Source organism: Hemicordylus capensis, chromosome 4 (assembly GCF_027244095.1).
Source record: "Hemicordylus capensis ecotype Gifberg chromosome 4, rHemCap1.1.pri, whole genome shotgun sequence".
In the NCBI taxonomy this organism is placed as follows: domain Eukaryota; kingdom Metazoa; phylum Chordata; class Lepidosauria; order Squamata; family Cordylidae; genus Hemicordylus; species Hemicordylus capensis.
Window position 1 is genome coordinate 297,426,129 of NC_069660.1, and position 20,064 is coordinate 297,446,192.

General features: G+C 42.5%; 1 protein-coding gene across 9 annotated transcripts in view; it reads right to left on the bottom strand.

Moving 5' to 3' along the window:
* TRPS1 (transcriptional repressor GATA binding 1) overlaps nt 1-20,064 on the bottom strand; it is a 324,860-nt gene that overhangs the window by 206,754 nt on the left and 98,042 nt on the right. For 7 of the 9 annotated variants that reach the window (XM_053248423.1, XM_053248419.1, XM_053248418.1 and 4 more), the window contains one exon: nt 10,375-11,504. In XM_053248423.1, the coding sequence (XP_053104398.1) occupies nt 10,375-11,504 (1,130 nt within the window). The remainder of the gene's footprint in view (nt 1-10,374; nt 11,505-20,064) is intronic. The other 2 variants (XM_053248422.1, XM_053248424.1) reach the window with 2 other exon arrangements.

A 20,064-nucleotide genomic window follows, 5' to 3' on the forward strand; every position in this document is an offset into this window, starting at 1 on the left:
TGGGATTTGACAAAACTAAGGAATGTGTCCCATCTGACGTGGTTCCTAAACAAAGATCTTCTCTGTAAAAAGAATTACATATTCACAGAGGTCATTCACACAGTCAGTGAGGCCATTCACACAAGCGAAAGCTGTGTTCTTCCCCAGATTGGGAGTCGTGCGTGCTCCCAATTTTCGGTTGTGTGGAAGCAAGCTAGGAGGAATACCTGGGGAACATTTCCTTCTACCTTGCTTCCCCACAATCACTTCTACCCAGGTTTTCCTCCTGCCTTGCTTGCAACACAATCAACAATTGGGAGCAAACACCACTCCCAAACCTGGGGACAACGCAGTTTTCGCTTGTGTGAATGACTTCACTGTGTTGCACGTAATGCAGAATATGTGCAATTTTGATACCAGTATGGAGCAAGTTCGCTTGCATCCAGGGGTGTAGTGGGGGTGGGGGGGACACGGACAGGGACGGAGTGCCGGTACTTCTTGGCTTCTCTGTCTGTTGTGTGGGCATAGCCATGGGGGTTGTTATGGAGAACACCTGCATTTCTGCATTTGCAACTACATCACTGCTTGCTTCCCCAACCCACGTACACAATGGCAAATGTCTGTGTGCAGACATTCCCCCCACATTCCTCCATGAAGATTATGTTTGTAGCGGGGAGGGGGAGAATAACGTTTGTGAATCAGCCCTAATTTGTCTAGCCAAGTTAGAGGGGAAATGAGCTCTTGATTATCTACATGGGATCAAATGTGTATAAAACATGTTATAGTCGTGGCAACAGAAACCAGAAGTGGGGAGTGTGTGGGCATGACGTGCGGCCACTTCCGGTTGTACACTGACCAGGGCAGTAAGAGGGTATACAGCCACCCCATGCCAGAGGTTTTTGAAGCAGTGTCGGAGGGGGGAGAGCAGCAGGGGAGGTAAGGGCCTCCCCGAGCCTTAAAGCAATCCCCCACCTCCCGGGTGTGCACGGAACTGGTGCCGTGCACACCTCTAAACACCATCTGTTGGAAGCAAGCAGCTCTGGTCCTGCTGAAGCCAAGGATGAGCCTCCTATCAACTACACTAAGAACAGTTTTTGGTTCATCACTGCAAACATTTTCCTCCCACATGTACCTTATATATACCTCATTTGTATACTTTAGACAAAACAAACAGCGCAGTGGTTGGAGATTTTGCATGTGGTAGTACCTGAAAACAGAGGAGGTAGGCCAAATGTAGTTTCCAGTCCAGAGAAGATGCACGAGCAATGCCCTGGGCTAAAGAGCACAGCAGGGCAAGGGACAGATAGACAAGCAGAAGGAAAGCAGGCACAAGAGAGTCTAGAAGTCCAGAGAGGCATAGCAGCTTCCCCCAGCCAGGATTTGTCCAGAGTAGAGCAGAAATTATAGCAATATAGCAGGCAGTGAAACTGGACTGGGTCTCTGGGTCTTTGATGTCGGCATCATTGCTTGAACTGCCTGCTGCTCCTCTCTATTCCGACCAGAAGCTCCAGTGATGAAGGGTGTAGGGAACTGGATCCATGCACTGGTGCAGGACTCATGGATTGTGCTAAAAGATCATGGGTTGCAACATCTGATATTTCAGAGGCACAAGTCCGAGCCTCAGATATCATAGCTGATGCTCTGACCAATAACTATGCTTTTATAGATCACATGCTATAGTTCAACATGAGAGGGACAAAGTACACATTAAATGCTTTCTTTCTTTCTTTCATTCATTCATTCATTCATTCATTCATTCATTTAAACGCTCTCTATCTAGGGCTACCTTTGAGGACGATCGGAAAGCTACAATGGGTCCAGAATGCAGCAGCTCACCTACTCATGGGTTCCAGAAAATATGACAGGGTAACACCTCTCCTGCAGTCATTGCACTGGTTGCCTATTTGCCTCCAAGTTCAATTTAAGGTCCTGGTTTTGACCTCAAAGCCTTGCGGGTTTTGGCGCCTGTCTACCTACAGACCCACCTCTCCCATCCAGTTACATCCCATCCAGTCAGATCTTCTCGGATGGCCCTTCTGTCAGTCCCTGATTTCCGAGAGGTTCGTGTCACTAGGACCCATGAAAGGGTCTTTTTGGTTACTGCCCCACGTCTGGAACTCTCTTCCCCTTCAAATTCGTTTAGCTCCTTATTGATTTTTAAATCTCTATTGAAGACTTTTCTTTTTCACCAGGCTTTTGCCCTGTAGTTTACCTATTTGGTTTTTTCTTTTTTAGTTACTTTAGTTTTTAATTTAGAATGTAATTTTAATGCTGTCTTGCTTTGCATGTTTTTGTACACTGTTCAGAGTCTTCGGAGTGGGCAGTATATTAAATGTTACTAATAATAAATAAAGTGCATGATCTGGCTTAACATATCTGAATTTGCTTTCCATACAGTAGCTATGGGGAGAGGTGATTGGGGCTACAGCATGGAAGAAAAGAAGATTTAATCCTTTACTCCCATCACAATCACAAACTAGATCTCACACACATACTCCATAAAGCTGATATTAGCTCCATGAGGAATGCTCCCATTGGCACCAACAGGGACAGCTTAGATCATGTGTGAACTCAAAACAGTATAATTTTAATTGATCCTTGGAATCGTGAACATCTCACATGTTCATTGCAGACAGTTTCATTATCTTAAGCCTTCCTAGTTGCAAAGACATATGAAACTATGATGGTCAAAATGATAAATTAACATTATTAATAACTTAATTAAATTAATATACATTCAAAATTCATAAATTAAAAGTAATAATTATAAAATGTTGCTTTCAATCTTTAATTATAAGGTTTGTTATATTTGTTATTCTTATATTCTCAATTTGTTATATTTAACAACTCTCAACTTATGATGTTCATATTGCAGTCCGCCTACATAGTGCTTGGATAACTATATTATAAAGCTGTATTATATTCTAAAATAATACTACTTGCTATTTGCATGAACTGCAGGCCATAGCAATTTTTAAATTACTATACTGTACTACACCAAATGTTTTCTGCTCAGCATCAACCAAGCTCATGGAAAAAGATAATATGCTAATAATGTTAATAGTGTGCCACAAATCTGTGCAAATTAGTTATCCTCCAGCTTGTGACATATTTCTGATGTCTCTCTTAGTGCTGAACAAGTTTCCTGCCCAGTTTTAAAGTTAATCAAAGGTTAATCTTTTTCAAATCATCTATCAGAAATATTTGTGAATTATATTCATTTTCCCCCACCCCACACATCAAAAATAAAATCAGACAATAAGAAGAAATTTTGTTTTATAGCAATCCTACATTTGTCTGGAAATGTGTACACATACAGTACAAGCACCAATAGATAGCAAAAGTTCTTGCATCAGGTTTTTCCAATCCACTTAAAAACTGTTTTGACAGTTTGTAATGACTCCCAAGCAAGGGAACTAATTATCTCTAGCCAAGAATTCACAGGGCCCGATAACACTGTAACTTTGGGGAGTTCTTTATGGGGCAATATGAAAATTAAACCATTTTCAAATCAGTTGGAAATTGTATTAAGGATGTGGAACTATGGGAATAATAATTTATTTAATTTTATATCAGATTTGAGAGGTTCCACTGGACAACAAAATTTTCACTTCGTGGGTTGTATCCTAATTTCTTCAGTGAACTGAAGAGCTTTCCATTCATGGGAGGAGGGTTCACTAACCCTCCCACCTCTCTGTACCCCCTGAAAACTGGCTTCTGAAAGTCCGGGACCCTCTGGAACAGAATGACATGCAGCACAGGGGATGGCGCTGCACAAGAATCAGCAGCCTCCCCTAGTGTAAATGGAAGTACTCTTGCGGAAGAAATAATACAGATACAGTTCAGGGTCTGCAAGGCTGAGAATAATTCAATAATGTCTGGGAGGTAGATTTTTTGTCTTTTCCAGTTTAACCCAACCAACTGTTAATATCAAATACATACTTCAATCTAGGATTCAAGATTCAGTACAATTAGTTACAATGAAATGTATTTATTTATTTTATTTTATTTTATGCCACTAAACACAGTGGAACTGAACTTTTAAGTTAACCACTAATGTATTCTTGATTTCAATGGGATTTAGCGCTGAATTACACTCAGATGGATAGAGGAGGAAAATAGCTGGTAACACTTAAGATTTCAGTGAAATTAATTGAGAAAATATGGAAGTTGAGAAACAAAGAATTTTCATTTTCTTTCCAAATTGATAGAGGCAGCAGTGGTCCATTTGTGTTAATGGTTCTTTTTCCCGAGTTTTCTAAATATTAGAGCTGAAAGCATTAATAGGATTTTAAACCAGATTTTAATGAGAACCACATCCCATGGAAAACTACTCAGCACTGGTGGCATCTTTGTAAGCAAATGACATATATCTTCCAAATACAGCAATTCATAAGAACTACTTTCCCATCATATATTTACTGATGAAAAATGGTCTATTCCACCACCCCATATAACCTGTACTGAAATACTGCCAGCTGATGTGAAAATCTGATGCAAACATAATATTTCTCCCCCCACCCCCAGACTTCTCTTAATGGTGGTTAGGAGAATGAGAATATACCAAGGTTTTCACCCCCTCCCACTTTTAACAGCCACACAAATTCCTCCTAGTTTCCAGGGTTTGCTGGTTCCATGGTGATAACCACTGGTGAGCGCCCATGCCATCAACGACATAATGATCAATGCTAAGCAGATTTCTTGTCATGAGGTTTAGTCATTCCTGGTTTTAAACTCTCACTATAAAAGCAAGCATAGTAAGCATTACAATAGTTAGCACCAATGCAGATGTAACCCTAAATCAAAGAATGGAAAGAGTGGGGGAAAGGTGCAGAAAGAGATGTACAAAGCCATAACACGTTCTTAACTTAGATCAGGAATGCTAGATCTGCACCAGGCGAGAAAAGATAAATAACAACAGCAGAAGAGAAGAAAGAGAAATGGGTGGGGGAGCAGGCGGGAAAGCCAGCTTTCTGATTTGTGCCATAGATAGAACTGGCAAAGAAAATACAGAAAAAGAACAAGACAGGATACTTTCTGAAAGCAAAGAGTATCCAATCTTGATACATCTTGATCTGCAATTTTAGTACTTGCATAGACCTCATGTGAAATGAGCTGAAGAACATATAGAGGTCATTCACTCAATCAAAAACTGTGTTCTACCCGGGTTCGGGAGCTGAGTGTGTTCCCAATTTTCAGGTGTGGAAGCAGTGTAAGAAGAAAACATGGGTAGATGTGATTGTGTGAGCAAGGTAAGAGGAAAAGCTACCGAGGTTTTCCACCTACCTTGCTTCCACACAATCACTTCTACCCAGGTTTTCTTCTTACTGTGCTTCCACACAACCGAAAATTGGGAGCACACACAGCTCCCGAACCCAGGTAGAACACAGTTTTTGACTGCATGAATGACCTCAATCTTTTACTCGCTTATTTTGCTTAAGAATGAATAATCTTCACTTCATTTCTTCTTTATAAGCATTTTTATTGCATGTAAAGAAAGCATGATTTTAATACCCTTGCTTGTTTTTTTCTTATTTTCTTCTGATAACAGGGAAAAGAAACACCTATTCCAGTGGTGGCTCTCTTATATTATCAGGGTGACAGCAATGGTCCCTATTTAATCCAGGTAGCGTCTCTCTTCATGGCTATTATTGGTGCCTTCTTTAGGTTTCCTTTTAGACCGTGATCCCTATTGGGACAGGAAATAATTTTTGCAAATATTTTTACTACATAAACCCCTTTAGGAGCATTTTTGTTTTTAAATTGTTTTAAATTGGTAGATAACTAGATAACTTGCTACCAAAAGACCAGGAGGAGAGCTGGTCTTGTGGTAGCAAGCATGACTTGTCCCCTTAGCTAAGCAGGGCCTGCCCTGGTTGCATATCAAACGAAGTCTAGAAGTGTGAGCACTATAAGATATTCCCCTCAGGGGATGGAGCCGCCCTGGGAAGAGAAGAAGGTTCCAAGTTCCCTCCCTGGCTTCTCCAAGATAGGGCTGAGAGAGATTCCTGCCTGCAACCTTGGAGAAGCTGCTGCCAGTCTGTGAAGACAATACTGAGCTAGATAGACCTATTGTCTGACTCAGTATATGGCAGCTTCCTATGTTCCTATGTAACTATTTTAAATTATTATTTATTCTCCAGGAGACCTGAACAAGTTCTTTCCCCTCATCTTTAGGAGGTTAATTCTGACACTGCTTGAGAACACCAGGTACACTATTTGAGGGCTATGGTCACCTCCAGCCTCAGAGTCAAGATGCCTCAAAATACCAGTTGCAGAGGAGCAACAACAAGAAGAAAGAGGTCACACCCTCAGCTCTTGCCTGTGGGCTTCCCAGAGGCATCTGGTGGGCACTGTGAAACAGGATGTTGGACTAGATGGGCCTTGGGTCTGTTCCAGCCAGACTTTTCTTATGTTCTTATCTCATATGTATTAGTCAATAAAAAAAAAATTAAACGCAAGATAGTGAATTAATCATGTTTATTTTTAATCAATTTGGCCTGACTCAATCCTGTATGTATGCATTTTATTTATATTTATATATAATATTTATATTCAAAAGAGAGAAAGCAGATTTAGCTTTCCAGTAAAAGAGAATAATGAATAGCAGCCATACAAATGTTACAGAACAAATGTCTAAAAAAAGAAGTTCATCGAATTCTTTTTTTGGGCAAAATATACGTAAATCCATATACAGAGTAAATGCTGGTTTCTTGTGCCAGAAGGCTTACAGAATTCCAGCCAAGATTTTTTTTTTTAAGCTCAAGAGCCTAATTTTAGGTTCCCCAAAGCATATTTAGTCACCTAAATAAGTGGTGTGATTTTTCAAGAGGATTGTGCTCCATTGACGTCAACAGGGACTATATGACACTCGGTTCTTTTGAAAACTGGGCCAATCACCAAAAGGTCTAAATATGAACTTTACAGTCTAAAATTCCACTTCGGGGAATAAAAACCATTATCTTTTCCTGGGAAGGGATATCTTAATTTAACACAGAAAAATGTCAGTTGAAGTACTCTTGAATGAGAGTCTAAGAGATGCCACTAGAAGTGTGGTCAGAATGCTGTGTGTTCAGTTTTCCAATACGGCCCAGAGCAGCCCTAATAAAAATAAATTATAATACCACCTAGGACACAGAAACCCCTTTTCATCTTCAAACCAGTTTACAATCATTAACTAATTAATCCTAACAGCACGCCTACAGCCCCCTTGGATCGAAAGTATGCCATGTAGAAAACCACTCTAAAAGACCACTATATCACATGAAAATTTAGGGTGAAATCCGCATTATGACAATTCTTCCATCTCAAAAAAATGAGGGGGTGGCTCAATCTGAAGTCTCTGAAAGGCTCTTCAGACTCCCCACACACAAAGGGGAAAAACAATTTGCCCTACTAGCACTTCAGCTGTCTTCAGCCTTGGGACAAGCAGATTATCACCAAAGGAAGGAGCCCATGGAAATGCTTGCAAAAAAACTGTGGGTTTTTTGGAGAACTCCTAGTAAATGGGAGTACACAGTATTAGGCTAGATGAGGTCTGCACAACTTTAGCCCTCCTGCAGATGTTGGACTACAATTCGCGTCATCCCTGACCACTATGGCTGGAGATGATGAGAGTTGTAGCCAAAAACACCCGGAGGGCTCATGGACCAATTGTCTATCTATAAAGCAGCATTTTAAAGTTCAGTCTTAGATTGTGAAATTTTAAAAATTTTCCTTACCAGTAGGGATGTGTGAATCGATTGGGGCACAGATCGATTTGTACCTGATTCTAGCTGATTCAGGCAATTTGGAGATAGAACAAATTGCCCCTGAGGTCCATTGGCTAGATTTCGGTTTTCCAATCGATTCGAGTTTAGGATTCCTCTTATTAATTTCCCCAGATTCCCAGCTTTCATTAAAGCTAAGCTCTAGCCCTTGTAGAAGTGGAGTTATGGAATGAAAGGTGTGGTCACTATTTTTCAAGTGTTTAGATTCTTTGGTGTATAATAACTTTTCCTCATAATGAATCCCTTTGAGGATTCATTACACACCTTCATTTTGTCTATTCATTTTGATTGTCTTTGGACAGTGCCAACTGTCAACTGCCATGTGCCAACTACACCCCACTCCCAACCGCAAGGCAGTGGGGCTACTTAATTTATGTTCTATGAATTTTTTCAAGTGTTTAGACTCTTTGGTGTCTAATAACCTTTCCTCATAATGAATCCCTATGAGGATTCATTACACACCAAAGAGTATAAACACCTCAAAAACTCCCAAAATATAAACTGAGTACCCTACTGCCTTGCAGGTGGGGCGGGGTGTAGTTGTCACTGTCAAAATGAACAGAAGAAATGAAGGTGTACAATTTTTAGGAAAAGTTATTATACACAAAAGAATCCAAGCACTTGAAAAATAGTGAAAGTATTCCCACGAGCAGCAAAAAATGGGCTAGGAGAGGCCGATTTTTGCTGCTTGTGTAAACCAGTGTAAACTTGTGTAAACTTTTTGCTGTTCGTAAACTCCACGCCGCAGCAACTCACGAGGAGACCCCCGACCAGGAGGCTGAAAAGCTCTCTCCAGTATGCCCTGCGTGCTCACGCAAGGCATGCTGGAGCTTCCAGGGGCCACACAGCCCCCATCCTCCCAGTCCCCACCGGCTCCGTAACGGAGCTGGCAGTCATGTGGACAGCCGGTTCGGCCCCTCAGAGCAGACTGCTCGGTCATCTGCGGGGAGAGCGGGCTAAGCCCGCTCTCTCCACTAACCTTCCCCAGGCTCTCCTCAGTAATTGTGAGAAGAGCCTCAGTGACTGCACACTTTGCTCCATAACTCCACTTCTACAAGGGCTAGAGCTCAGATTTTTTTTTTAAAGAAAGCTAAGGATCCATCTTAGGGTTACAACAGGGCAACTTTGAATCCTCATTATTTCCTATGGCAGCAATATACAAAATCACTAAAAACCTTTTTTTAAAAAAATCATTAAATATCAATCAAGTGCCCCATTGCCTTGAAACTTGGATGGTAGGTGGTATCCATGGGGATCTACCCACCACCCAAATTTGGTACACCTGGGACCTTTATAACTGGTCTGAATCCAAACTGAATCTGGGGTGATTCGGGGGGACAGATTTGGACACAAAACAAATCAGGGGTGATTCGATTCAGGCACAAATCAAATCAAAAAAATTGATTCGTGCACATCCCTACTTACCAGGGACTGAAAACTGTTGGTGCTTAGTTGTCCACACCACACACACACACACACACACACACACACACACACACACACACACACGTTCTCTCTCTTTTCGCACAGCTGCAGGAAAGAAGCTCCAACTGAACAGAGACTGAAATGTCCTAGAAAGTGCTTAACTCTCCTACTGAAATCAGTAGGATGAACACTTTTAACTTTGGATGGATCAAGGCCAATCTTTTCGATAATGGTGCATCTTTCACAGTTAGGTTGCATTGGCTTTATTATTAGTTTTATTACTGGATGCAGAATTGAGAGGTGTGATTACTGGGAGCAGCTAATCCGGAAAATATGATGCTTCCAAGCAGTTGAAGACTGGATTTCTAGTGCATTGGCGGGGGGCGGGCGGGGTGGGGGGAGAGAATCGTCCATCAAGAAATAACACGAACAACAAGGAATCTTTGTTCAGCATCTGCTAACAGAACTGGATGTTCACTTGACAGGTTTGATCAACTGATCAGTCCAGGACAGAGAACAAAATTTCTACCTAGCATATTTGTACTGTTTCCTAAAAATCTTCAACCTTAAATCTTAAGTGACAGTGAATCTTTTGCAGAACGTTCCTCCCCCCCACCCCCACCCCCACCCCCACAAAGAGGTCTGTAAACAGACGGATCAATCTGCTGAACAACTTGTTAAATTTCTACTTTCTGATGAGGATGTTTTAATTTTTAACTCCGTAGCTAAATTTTGCTATATTGCTTTTAAGATGTATAACGAGAATCTATAGAGTTTCTTATAAATTTGTTTCGCCTTTTGCATGTATGGATTGTTTGGTCTAGGACCGTAAACAAAACTTGATTTGACTTCCTTTTTAAGATCATCTGTCTTTGTTCTCAAACCTAGATGTCGGCACTGCCAAGAGTATCTGCAAACAGTGGAGGACTCTGTTATCCAGGGGAGAGACTTCTATCGACCCTATCTTGCATTACTGTGGGAATTCCCCCTGCTCTGTCCAGTTGCACCACTGGCATTGCCATTGTTATCTTACCTGGCAAAAGTGACCAATAGCTGGGTCAGTGTCTTAGCTTGCACTGTGTGTGTAGCAGGTTTCCATATACAGACCCAGAACTGATGAATGGTTGTCTTGGTCTACTTTTTAACATGTTAAAGCACATATATACTTATGCACACAAACACTCTTTTCTTTTCTTTTTACCTGTAGTGTCGAGAAATCTCCTCTTCCACCTGTGTGACAAAGTCACATTTGGTACACGAGTGTTCTTTGCCTTCCTTGACCGTCAGCGGCCCATCCACCCCTTGCAGGGCATTTGCTTCTTGCTTGACTTCGGACGCCTGGGGTTCATGTGTGGTTTCATAGTGAAGCAGGAGAACGTCTACATCAGGAGTGGAGAAAGAGCACTGGTGACACTGGTGCTTGACTCTGGAGCCTCCCGGCATCCCAGGGGACAAGTGCAAGAGCAAGAGAGCACAGTGGGAACAATTACTTTTCCTGCAAGCAAAAGGATAAGTAATTTCTCCAAGGTGCTTTTCTGGGCTACAGAGGCCTCGGGGACAAAACTGACAGTGCTTAATGGTACACTTGTGAATGCTGTGTAGCTGCTGGTAATGACGAAGGAGAGGCCCCACCACTATTACATCGGGGCCGTGGCTCTTAGAGTACCTAAAATCACAGAACTGACAATTGTAGCTTGTCACCACGTTGTCCTCCACTCCTGAGCTGGAAAAGTCTTTCTTTTTTGCCACGCTAGAGCCCTTCTCGGTCCTTGTCGCTAACTCTCCGTCTGCATTTTTGGCTAAGTCATTCTGATTAATGACCGACCCCCTTGAGAGCTTGTCATTCCGATCTGGGTGAAGCCCCCCTGCCTGGCTCCCCCCATGGTGCTTGCTGTAATGTTCTAACAGTTTGAGCGAGCTGGAGGATTCGCAACTAAAGCTGCAGAATTTGCACCAGTAGTAACTGGAGACATCCGTACCATTTTGTCTTGAGGATTCGAGAGGCTTGATGGGCACTGAATAACCAACCGGAGTGTCATCTCCAGCTTTTATGGTGATCTTGTCCTGCCACTTCCCCAGATCTCCAGCCTCACATGATCGAACAGTAGGACTGGACTTACTGGAGTTCTTCTCAGATGCTTTGCTGGATTCAGAGGCAGGAAGGGCGGATTTTATCTTATTTGGGTGGGTCTGCAAAAAGTGTTGCTCCAGCTCCGTTGACGAATTGCCCATGTAGGTGAAATTGCAGAACTTGCAGCGGAAATACTTGGTGTTGCCCTGGCAATCTGGAGTTTTGCGTCCAATGCCAATAAAAGTCCCACCTAATGTCACCTGCAAAAGATGAAAGGGAGAATGTATTTACTCAGTGGAGTTTTATTTCCTAGACCCAATGAAGGATGGGGGTAGGAAAGATGTTTGAATATTAACCTGTGCTTATTGTGTAGCAAGTTTCTGATTTGTATAAAAGAACAATAGCCCTGTTGCTCTTTCACCCCTCCCCACAAAATGACTGGTCTTACAACAAACTAAACAAACTTCAGCAGATGCCTAGGACAGAGCTTTGCAGAGAACACCACTCCTGCAAAAGGAATCAATGGCAGAGTCTTCTCTTTCCAAGAGGTCTGTGCGAGTGCTTGAACTACTAAGGAATAGCAGGGAGTAAAGGAAGGAAGAAGAACTAATGCTATCGGGAGTTAAGAATGCCCACGACTACAGGTCAGGGATTCTATTGCAGTGAGAGAGGAAGGACAAGAAACTTAAACATTCAGCATTTATAAGCAAGTAGCATTAGTTAATGGGATGGAGTGGTTCCACCGAGAAGCATAGAGGAAAGGGTCCACCAAGGACATGGCTGAGATAATGGGGAAATGAGATGAGCTTATTGGTGCTATAGCCAAACTGCAGGCTTTAAGAACTGCAGAGGGGAAGAAAGTAGATATTAACATTTCACCAAAATACCAGCAACGCAATGAGGTATCTAATCTTAATTGGACATTAAGCTGCCTCTTTTTAAATCACAGTATTGGTCCATCATAGTATTGGTCCGTTTACATTGGCTTTCAGTGGCTCTCCAGGGTTTCAAACAAAAGTCTTCACCAGTCCTGCCTGAAGATGCCAGGGATTGAATCTGAGACCTAGTAGTAGTACAAATATTTATATACAGGGAATCCTCGCTATTTGCAGACTCACCATCTGCATTTTCGTGTATCCCCAGGTGTCTAATTGACATCCAGTTTAATTATCCACGGATACTAAAGAGTTAGAAACCACATATCTGCGGTTCCTAGAGGGCTGGAAGTGACCTCTGTGACTTCCAGCCACTATTTTGTAAGCAGGGTGTAAACAGGAGCCATTATGTAGCGCATTTCTTTTTTAAAAAAAGACAGTTTTCCATGATATTTTGCAGCATTTCATGGCTTGGGGGGCATTGCTAGGCACAAGGAGACCCTGCAGAGCACAATACAGTAGTTCCCCCTCCCAATTTCCCACAAATATTCACCCTTTTTTGCAGTTTTGGGGGGCATTCACAGTTGGGGGACACTGCGGGGCACAAGGAGATCCCACGGATTATGGTGCAGTAGTATTCTTTTGCCATTTTCCACTGGTTTTTGCCCCCTTTTCCCCCATCCAGGAACCTAACCCCCTGTATTCCATAGGCACAATGCCTCATTACTCACAGTTTCATTACTCACAGTAGTAGGCGAGGAATAGAATCCCCATGAGTAACAAGTTTTGCCTGTACCACTTTTCAACAAAAGTTCTCAAAGTGGTTTATGTACAAATATAAAAAATAAATAAGATGGTTCCCTGTAAGAAAAGAGCTCACAATCCAAAAAGCCTTCTGCAAGCCAAGCAGGCGCCCTACCTCTGAGCTCCAGCCCCAATCCTTAATTGCTTAAGAACAGCACACAGATACCATTGCTTTCAGGTTAGAGAAGGAAACAAATAGATTTACAACTTTTAAACAAGTGTGGCAGACCTGAGTAGAAAAAAACAAAAAACATTAGCTTTCAGTTTCCTTCGCTCTTCGGTAAGAAATGCAATCAGCACAGTATTACACTCTCAATTGGACACAATCCTCTCGTTCTAATGGACAGCACAGAAAGTCTGCTTCTCTGTGGCATCACAAAAACATTGTGTTTTGCTCACTGTCTGCTGAATCAAGAGATAATGTACGGCATCTTCCCCTGCTTAAGTACAAGCCAAAGGGATGGCTTGAGCCAAATCACTTGCACACATGAATCTGGCAGAAGCTATCTCCAGCCCACTGCAAGTAAAGTGCAACAAGTTTAGTAAAGTGCAACTAATTTTAGCCCACCAAGAATGCCACACAATGCGTATTTAAGCATTAAGTTTTCTTAGGGAAGATGTGCCTCAAGGAAGAGCCTTAATTTAGGCAAAATATAGAAAAACCACAATAGCAAGGGACAGGGAACCTTTGCTATGACCAGAAAACATTACATCATTAGGAATGTATTACTTAACTTTGCTCGTGATCTCAGTTTGTGGAAGGAAGCACAGCTTCTAAAGGCTCCTCCATGAAACCTCACCCTCTCATTTATTTATTTATCTATCCATTCATTCATTCAATCAATCACTTGATTTCTACACCACCCTTCCAAAAAATGGCTCAGGGTGGTTTACACAGAGAAATAATAAATAAATGAGATGGATCCCTGTCCCCAAAGGGCTCACATGTGTGTGCCACACCTGTCTTGTGAGACTGGAAGGAGATGAGCCACTCCCACACATTTGGGACCACAATCTTGCAATGCCAATGAATCAGAAAATCCTATACTCATCAATGGGACATACTCACTGCAGGAGTACAGTCTGGTTTGGAAGCCAAAAAAGAAAAGTGTGTCAATGGGAACTGAGAAGAGGAACCCGCCCTCATAACTACAATATCATCACTGCCTTACTTTGTCTACTGAGCCTGTGAAAACATACATTTGTTTCAGAAATTAATCCTTCAGAAGCATTCAATGCACACTGCAGTCCACCCACCAGCTTCTCCAGTTTTCTTGTTAATAAGCAGATTCATAACAGAAGGCTGAAATCCAGAGACGCAGCTCTTTGGATTTTTATCCCTTACTGAAAGACTATAAATTTTCAACACACACTCCATAATGGAAGGCCAGAATTTTCATTCCCCAACTGCAAAGTGAATTACTGCTTTCCTGAACAATTCTCTCATAATGCATTAGGCAAATCAAGTTATTCTCTCCCCCCACCACCACCACCTTACCCTTGCTTTGGCAGCTGTGCCACAAAGGAACCATGTGATCGCTGCTCATTTGCACCATACGGAAAGATTCAGATATACAAAAGGAATGCAATGTAAACATTTTAAAATGCATATAATATAAACGCCTTTTAGCTATTTAGCTGCAGGGGGGAATAGACACACTTGGGCTTCTTATGCTGCAGAGCTAAACAGGGCCAGTATGTTGAGCCAATGTGCTGCTACATGGCATTGCAGAGAGTTGATTTTGGCCTTCCGTATTTAAGTAAACACGATTTCAAATAAACTAGTTAAGACTTTCTTTCCCTTTCCATTGTGCAATTACTAAAGACAGCCTAAATAATCGCCAACAAACCACCACCAGGAATGGAATAAAGCAGGAAACCTGGGCTCTTAAAAATGGGAGCCAGGCGCCTAGGGATTTAAATAACTCCTGTTGCTTAAAAACTCGATGTTGGCTCCTAATAATTGAAATTTCCCCACAAGCCTGCCTGACTATGGCTAAATCCAAGATCAGGTGCTATAAGACTGTATCCAGGAGCCCTGCTGATCTGGCACTGATCCCTTACACCCGGAGCATTGGTCAAACAAGGGAAGGCCAGAATGGGAAGCTGCTTTGTACTGAGTAAGATGGTTGGTCCATCGAGGTCAGTATTATCTACACTGACCAACAGCAGCTCTCTGAGGATGTCTGAAGTCCATTTGAATAATTCACAGGCTTTCTGGAGAGGGGCAGGAAGAGATTAACTATTGTGCATATTAGGGGGCAGCATTTGGTGCCCTCCCTCAGGCACACAGAGACCTCGAGCACCCCTGCTTGAGCTGGTAATGCAAGCATCACCAAAGTGAGAGAAGTGAATGCTGATATTTGAGGCTGGGTACGTGGAAGCAAAGCAAGAATCGAGTCGACAAAGTCTGGGCAGCAGTTTGAAAAAGTCTGTGAGCTGCTTGGTCTTCCCCTCAAGCTCCGAGTAGAAAGCCAAATCAAAATCTGAGGCTTTATGAAAGCCCTATTCAGACACTGAGGTTGTTCTCACAGGCAGCCAAGCCTGGGCTTGGCTGCCCATGAGAACTGTCAGGATCCACAACGATCTTGGCGGTACCGGGGCACCAAATCCAGCACTGAAGCCCAGCTCCTACCCAGATTAAGGATGCATGCACGCTGCTGGGATCGTGTGTCAGCATGGGCTGCTTGCAGCTCACGCTGACACAGAGACTGGGGCCTAGAGCTCCTGACTCCTGGGGGAATCCCCCAGTGCACTGCACTTGGTGTGTGGTACACTATGGGATACCCAGAGCCTGGGATGGCAGACCCAGCCTCAGAGCAATCCTCCTGCTCCGCACTGTACGGAGCATTGCTGATTGTGTGGCAACACACTGCACACTCCCACCAAACACAGCATGATCATCTGAGGGGAAGGCAAGGTTTCTGAAGCCTTCCCCCTGCCCACCCAGTCTGGTAGGTTGTGTGAAAGGTGCCAGTATGTTGTACCTGCATTCAAACATGCCTGTACACACGTATATCTTTTTGGGTGAACAACTGTACCGGCTTTCATTTTTAAAAGTGAGCCTGGACACAGGTCCCCTCAAATGCAGGATACAGTTAGGAAGTGTACTAATGTACCTGCATTCAACATGACATGGGAAAAACTGCACCTGTGTACAGATCTGTAGTTTTGTACACTGTACACAGATTGTTCAAGTATTGAAAATAATGTGCTGAAGTAGAATCCTATTAGCTCCCTTGGGTTACCTCCCAACTGCTGAACTAGAAGCTGCAGTAGCACCCTCTGGCCAGCTGCATTGGGCACACCTAAACATAGCAGAAACCAAACCACCAGTATGCTCTTCTAGAAAGCCACTAGTACTGGGCAGAGAGCAAGATGCTTGGTCTGCTTTCTGTCCAAAAATCCTAATTCAAGATTCCCAGCACCAGTCCCTTGGAAGCGGAAGAGACAGAAAATTATCCTTTTAAGACTTTCTGCTGTCAGAAGGGTTCCACTGTCAGTTTCTATGCACCAATATCAATACAGTATAATGATAGATCAACATTAACATGCTGGAACTAACAGCATTTGGGAAGTTGGTTACAACAAAGTCAATGTCTTAAAAACGTGGAAAGTTCTAAGGAGCTGCCTTATTCTGGAACAAGAGTCATCCACAGAGTTTCAAGGCATCCAGTGACAATCTTTCAAAAAAAAAAATTATATGTTCACAGCAAATTATGGAATCAGGTGGTATATAAATTAAATAAATTCACATTCTGTTCAAATATTCATTACAGTTACCACCTCAGAGTATCTGGAAATGCCAACACATGGCAGCAACTGACACAGAAACTGTAAGGTCTGCATGCCACCTTTCAGCTGGATCTGTCCAATAGTTTCCTACCTCAGGAGATCAGATTAGCCACCTCTGTGTCAGTGTTATTTATGCCACAGGTTAAACACTGGTTTTTGTTTCCAACAAGCTTTCCATTTGTCCAGTATTTAAGTTCTATTGACACACTCTCCCACATATTTTGTTAACAGTCTTCTTGTTAAGTATTGTATTCTGGTTGGTTTAATTTTTTATTGTTTTATGATTGCTAGGTGTTTTGGGCATTCTGTTCTGAGAATGGAAAAGCAGAAGGAAAATTTATGGCTGGCATCCAAAGCAACATTCTGAGGATGCAGCAGCAGGAGCTTGTCCTCACAGAATGAAGCTGCTCAACTAAGAGTGTGTACACACACGGGGAGGGAGAAGCCATTTTTGCTGATCTCCCCTGCCTCCATAAGTGTTTTGCCATCCAGAAATATGCCCCAGAGGGCTGTGTGACCCCCAGGAACATATTTCTGGAAGGTTAGGAGCATTTTGCTCCCCCCACATGCTCTGCTGCACAGGAAGCCTTTGGTTGTTCAGACGCAGCTCCTGCTGTGTCCCTGGAATGCTGCTTCAGATGTCAGCCAATATAAACAGCAGCACCAGTATGAGCACTTGGGAAGGACTGTAGCTCAGTGGAGAAGCATCTGCTTTGCACACAGGGGTTTCTAAGTACAATCCCTGAGCCACTTCCAGTACAAACAAATTGAACTAGATGAACTAACAGCCTGACTCAATATTTGGCAGTTTCTTAAGTAAGCACAGTTCTCTTGCAAATAATCTGGTGGACCCACATACTTGGGAGCTTCCAAATCTGAAGATCCTGCCCAGCATTACGACCACCATGCAGAAGCATTTCCAGAAACCTCCATGCAAGGGATGTAATTTTTGAATCAGCTCAGCTAGGAAGGGAAATTAGGCTGATCCTGTGTCAACTAGCCATTACTCACTTTTAATTCTTTTTAAGTATGCTCAGAGCATTTAAGCAAATCAATTTTCTCTCTGTGAAGCTATGTCTACTATAAGCTTCTGAGAGAGACTAGCCAAGTCCACCCAATGAGTTTAAGCCACTAATCTTGGATCATTTAGAGGCAGAAGAGTTCCTTCCAGGGCTAGGCAGGTGGAGTTCAAAGAGTAAAGAATAAGGTCTTTCCTACACAGCTGGGCTGAGTTTGTCACTTGTGAGAAGAACTCCCCAAGGATTACTGCTAGACATGCAAATATTTCCAATTAGACTCTAGCGGGTGTTCAAATACTGCTGAATGCACACGGGGAGGAAATCCTGGAGTGGTTCCTAGGACTGCATTGCGTGCCTCGCTTCCTAGAGGAAAACAGGTTATGAATCACTCTCAGTTAGACAATCTGATGGAGATTTCCATTTTAAAGAATTCTTTCCATCAGCTAAGAATTAATCCAACTAAATGAAGTTGCAAAATCAGATGGTAGCAACTTTTCCAATTACTTAGGTCACTACTTTCAACCTTTAATCAGGAAGTGAAAGGCTCAAGATTCCTTACCAATCCCTTGAGTAACCCAGTCTTCCACTTGCCTATTACTTTAATCTTCTAATCCTAATTCCCCCAACCCCAATACCCTTGTTGATCCCCTCGCTTTGTGCAATATAACATCCAGAAAGCATAACAATCCCACACTTCAAAATGTTCTTCACATCATGCAGGTCCAAACAGATGCTACGGGTTCCAGCAGGAGATTGTAACACTGCCTTCGACTTTGATAACAGAGAATCCCTGGGTGTTCTGCATGCCAACATTACATAATTCTGTAATATTTTAGCTCTTCCAGCCCATCTGGAAGACTTCTGAAGTGCTCAAAGCAGAGATGGGACCAAGTAATATTTCTGCAACTTCTTGGCTGGGTTATTTACAGAGGAGATGTCTCCAAACCAAGAGTAAAGAGGAGGACTCAAAAGGATGCAGTCTGATCCTTTGAACTCATCAGCTCCAGTAGCTATGTGTACTAGTTTTTTTGGCCAGTCAGGCTGGCCTTGTGCTCTCTTTCAGTGCTGATAATTCCTGCAGTCCAGCAAAGAGTGAATCAATCTCTGCTGGTCCCCACCAGCAGACATGGTTGACCAAGACCAGCACAAGCTGTGCAGGTTCCACGTCTGCCTTCCCATACTCACTACGATACTTTCAGTGCTCCTGAATGCATGCCGAACCTGAAGCCGCTGAAAAAGAAACACTGACCTTTTATTGTGATGATGCACAAATCAGGAGAACACTCAGAACAATACAACCTTGCTGTAAGAAAATAATCCCTTGATTAAGGGCATGGTGGTTGCCCTTTTCTGTACCTTCTCCAGCTCTAGGATGCTGTTTTGAGATGGACAACCAGAACTGTACACAGTATTCTCAGTGTGGCCACACCATTGTCAAGGCTCATAAAGTCAACATCAGAATTAAATTAAGTACTTTAAAAGCCATACTTTTTCATTAATTTGATTTTTAAACTGTTTTCAGTGGAACTTCCAATTCACCTCCAATTAGGTTTATACATATTCCATTCTGTTTTTTCAAGGCTGGTCCGTCAAGCTTTTAGACAGAGACCCAATCCAGCAATTATTCTATATGAACAAAATTCCTACACCCATGCCAAGCACCATATACCCCCAAGGTCCGCTACTACAAAAACCCACTGTGGGATAGGGGCCAAAAATAATATATTCTATTCTAAACAATGTAAAGTATTTTTTAGTCACTGTTAATCTTTGAAATTAAATGGGGAAGAATCGATCTTGGCTGTTCCTTTAAAACTGGATCCATATAAATCACAACCCTGAGGCCACCAAGCACCATATGAATGATGCTACAGACCATGACAGAGAAACAAATCAAGATCCTAATGAGTTTCCAGGGTGGCAGTATATCCAGTTTGCAAACGGGCTTTGCATTTCAACAAATGTGACAATATAGTTTGGTTCCTATAGATCTCTGCATCAAGAAACCCTTATCTGGTATGCAGATAAGGATGCCCAGGCAAGTCCAAAAGAAAATGAACTTGCTTGAACCCTACTAGATGAACATGAAATATGAATTTGACCATCAGATTCATGATTGAGGCCATGACCCAGAGTTATCAACACTAGATGTCCAAAGTCCTGTTTCCATCCCCAACAGCATGGCAAACTGCATTTGAAATGCAAACTGAATTGGGGAAGAGATCCTGTTGTGCACTAAAGTTGCAAAGGGAACTTTCTCTAGCCCAGGTCCAGAGAATTACACATGTATGCAAGATGTTTTTGCAATGCATAAGTTCTCCACTCCT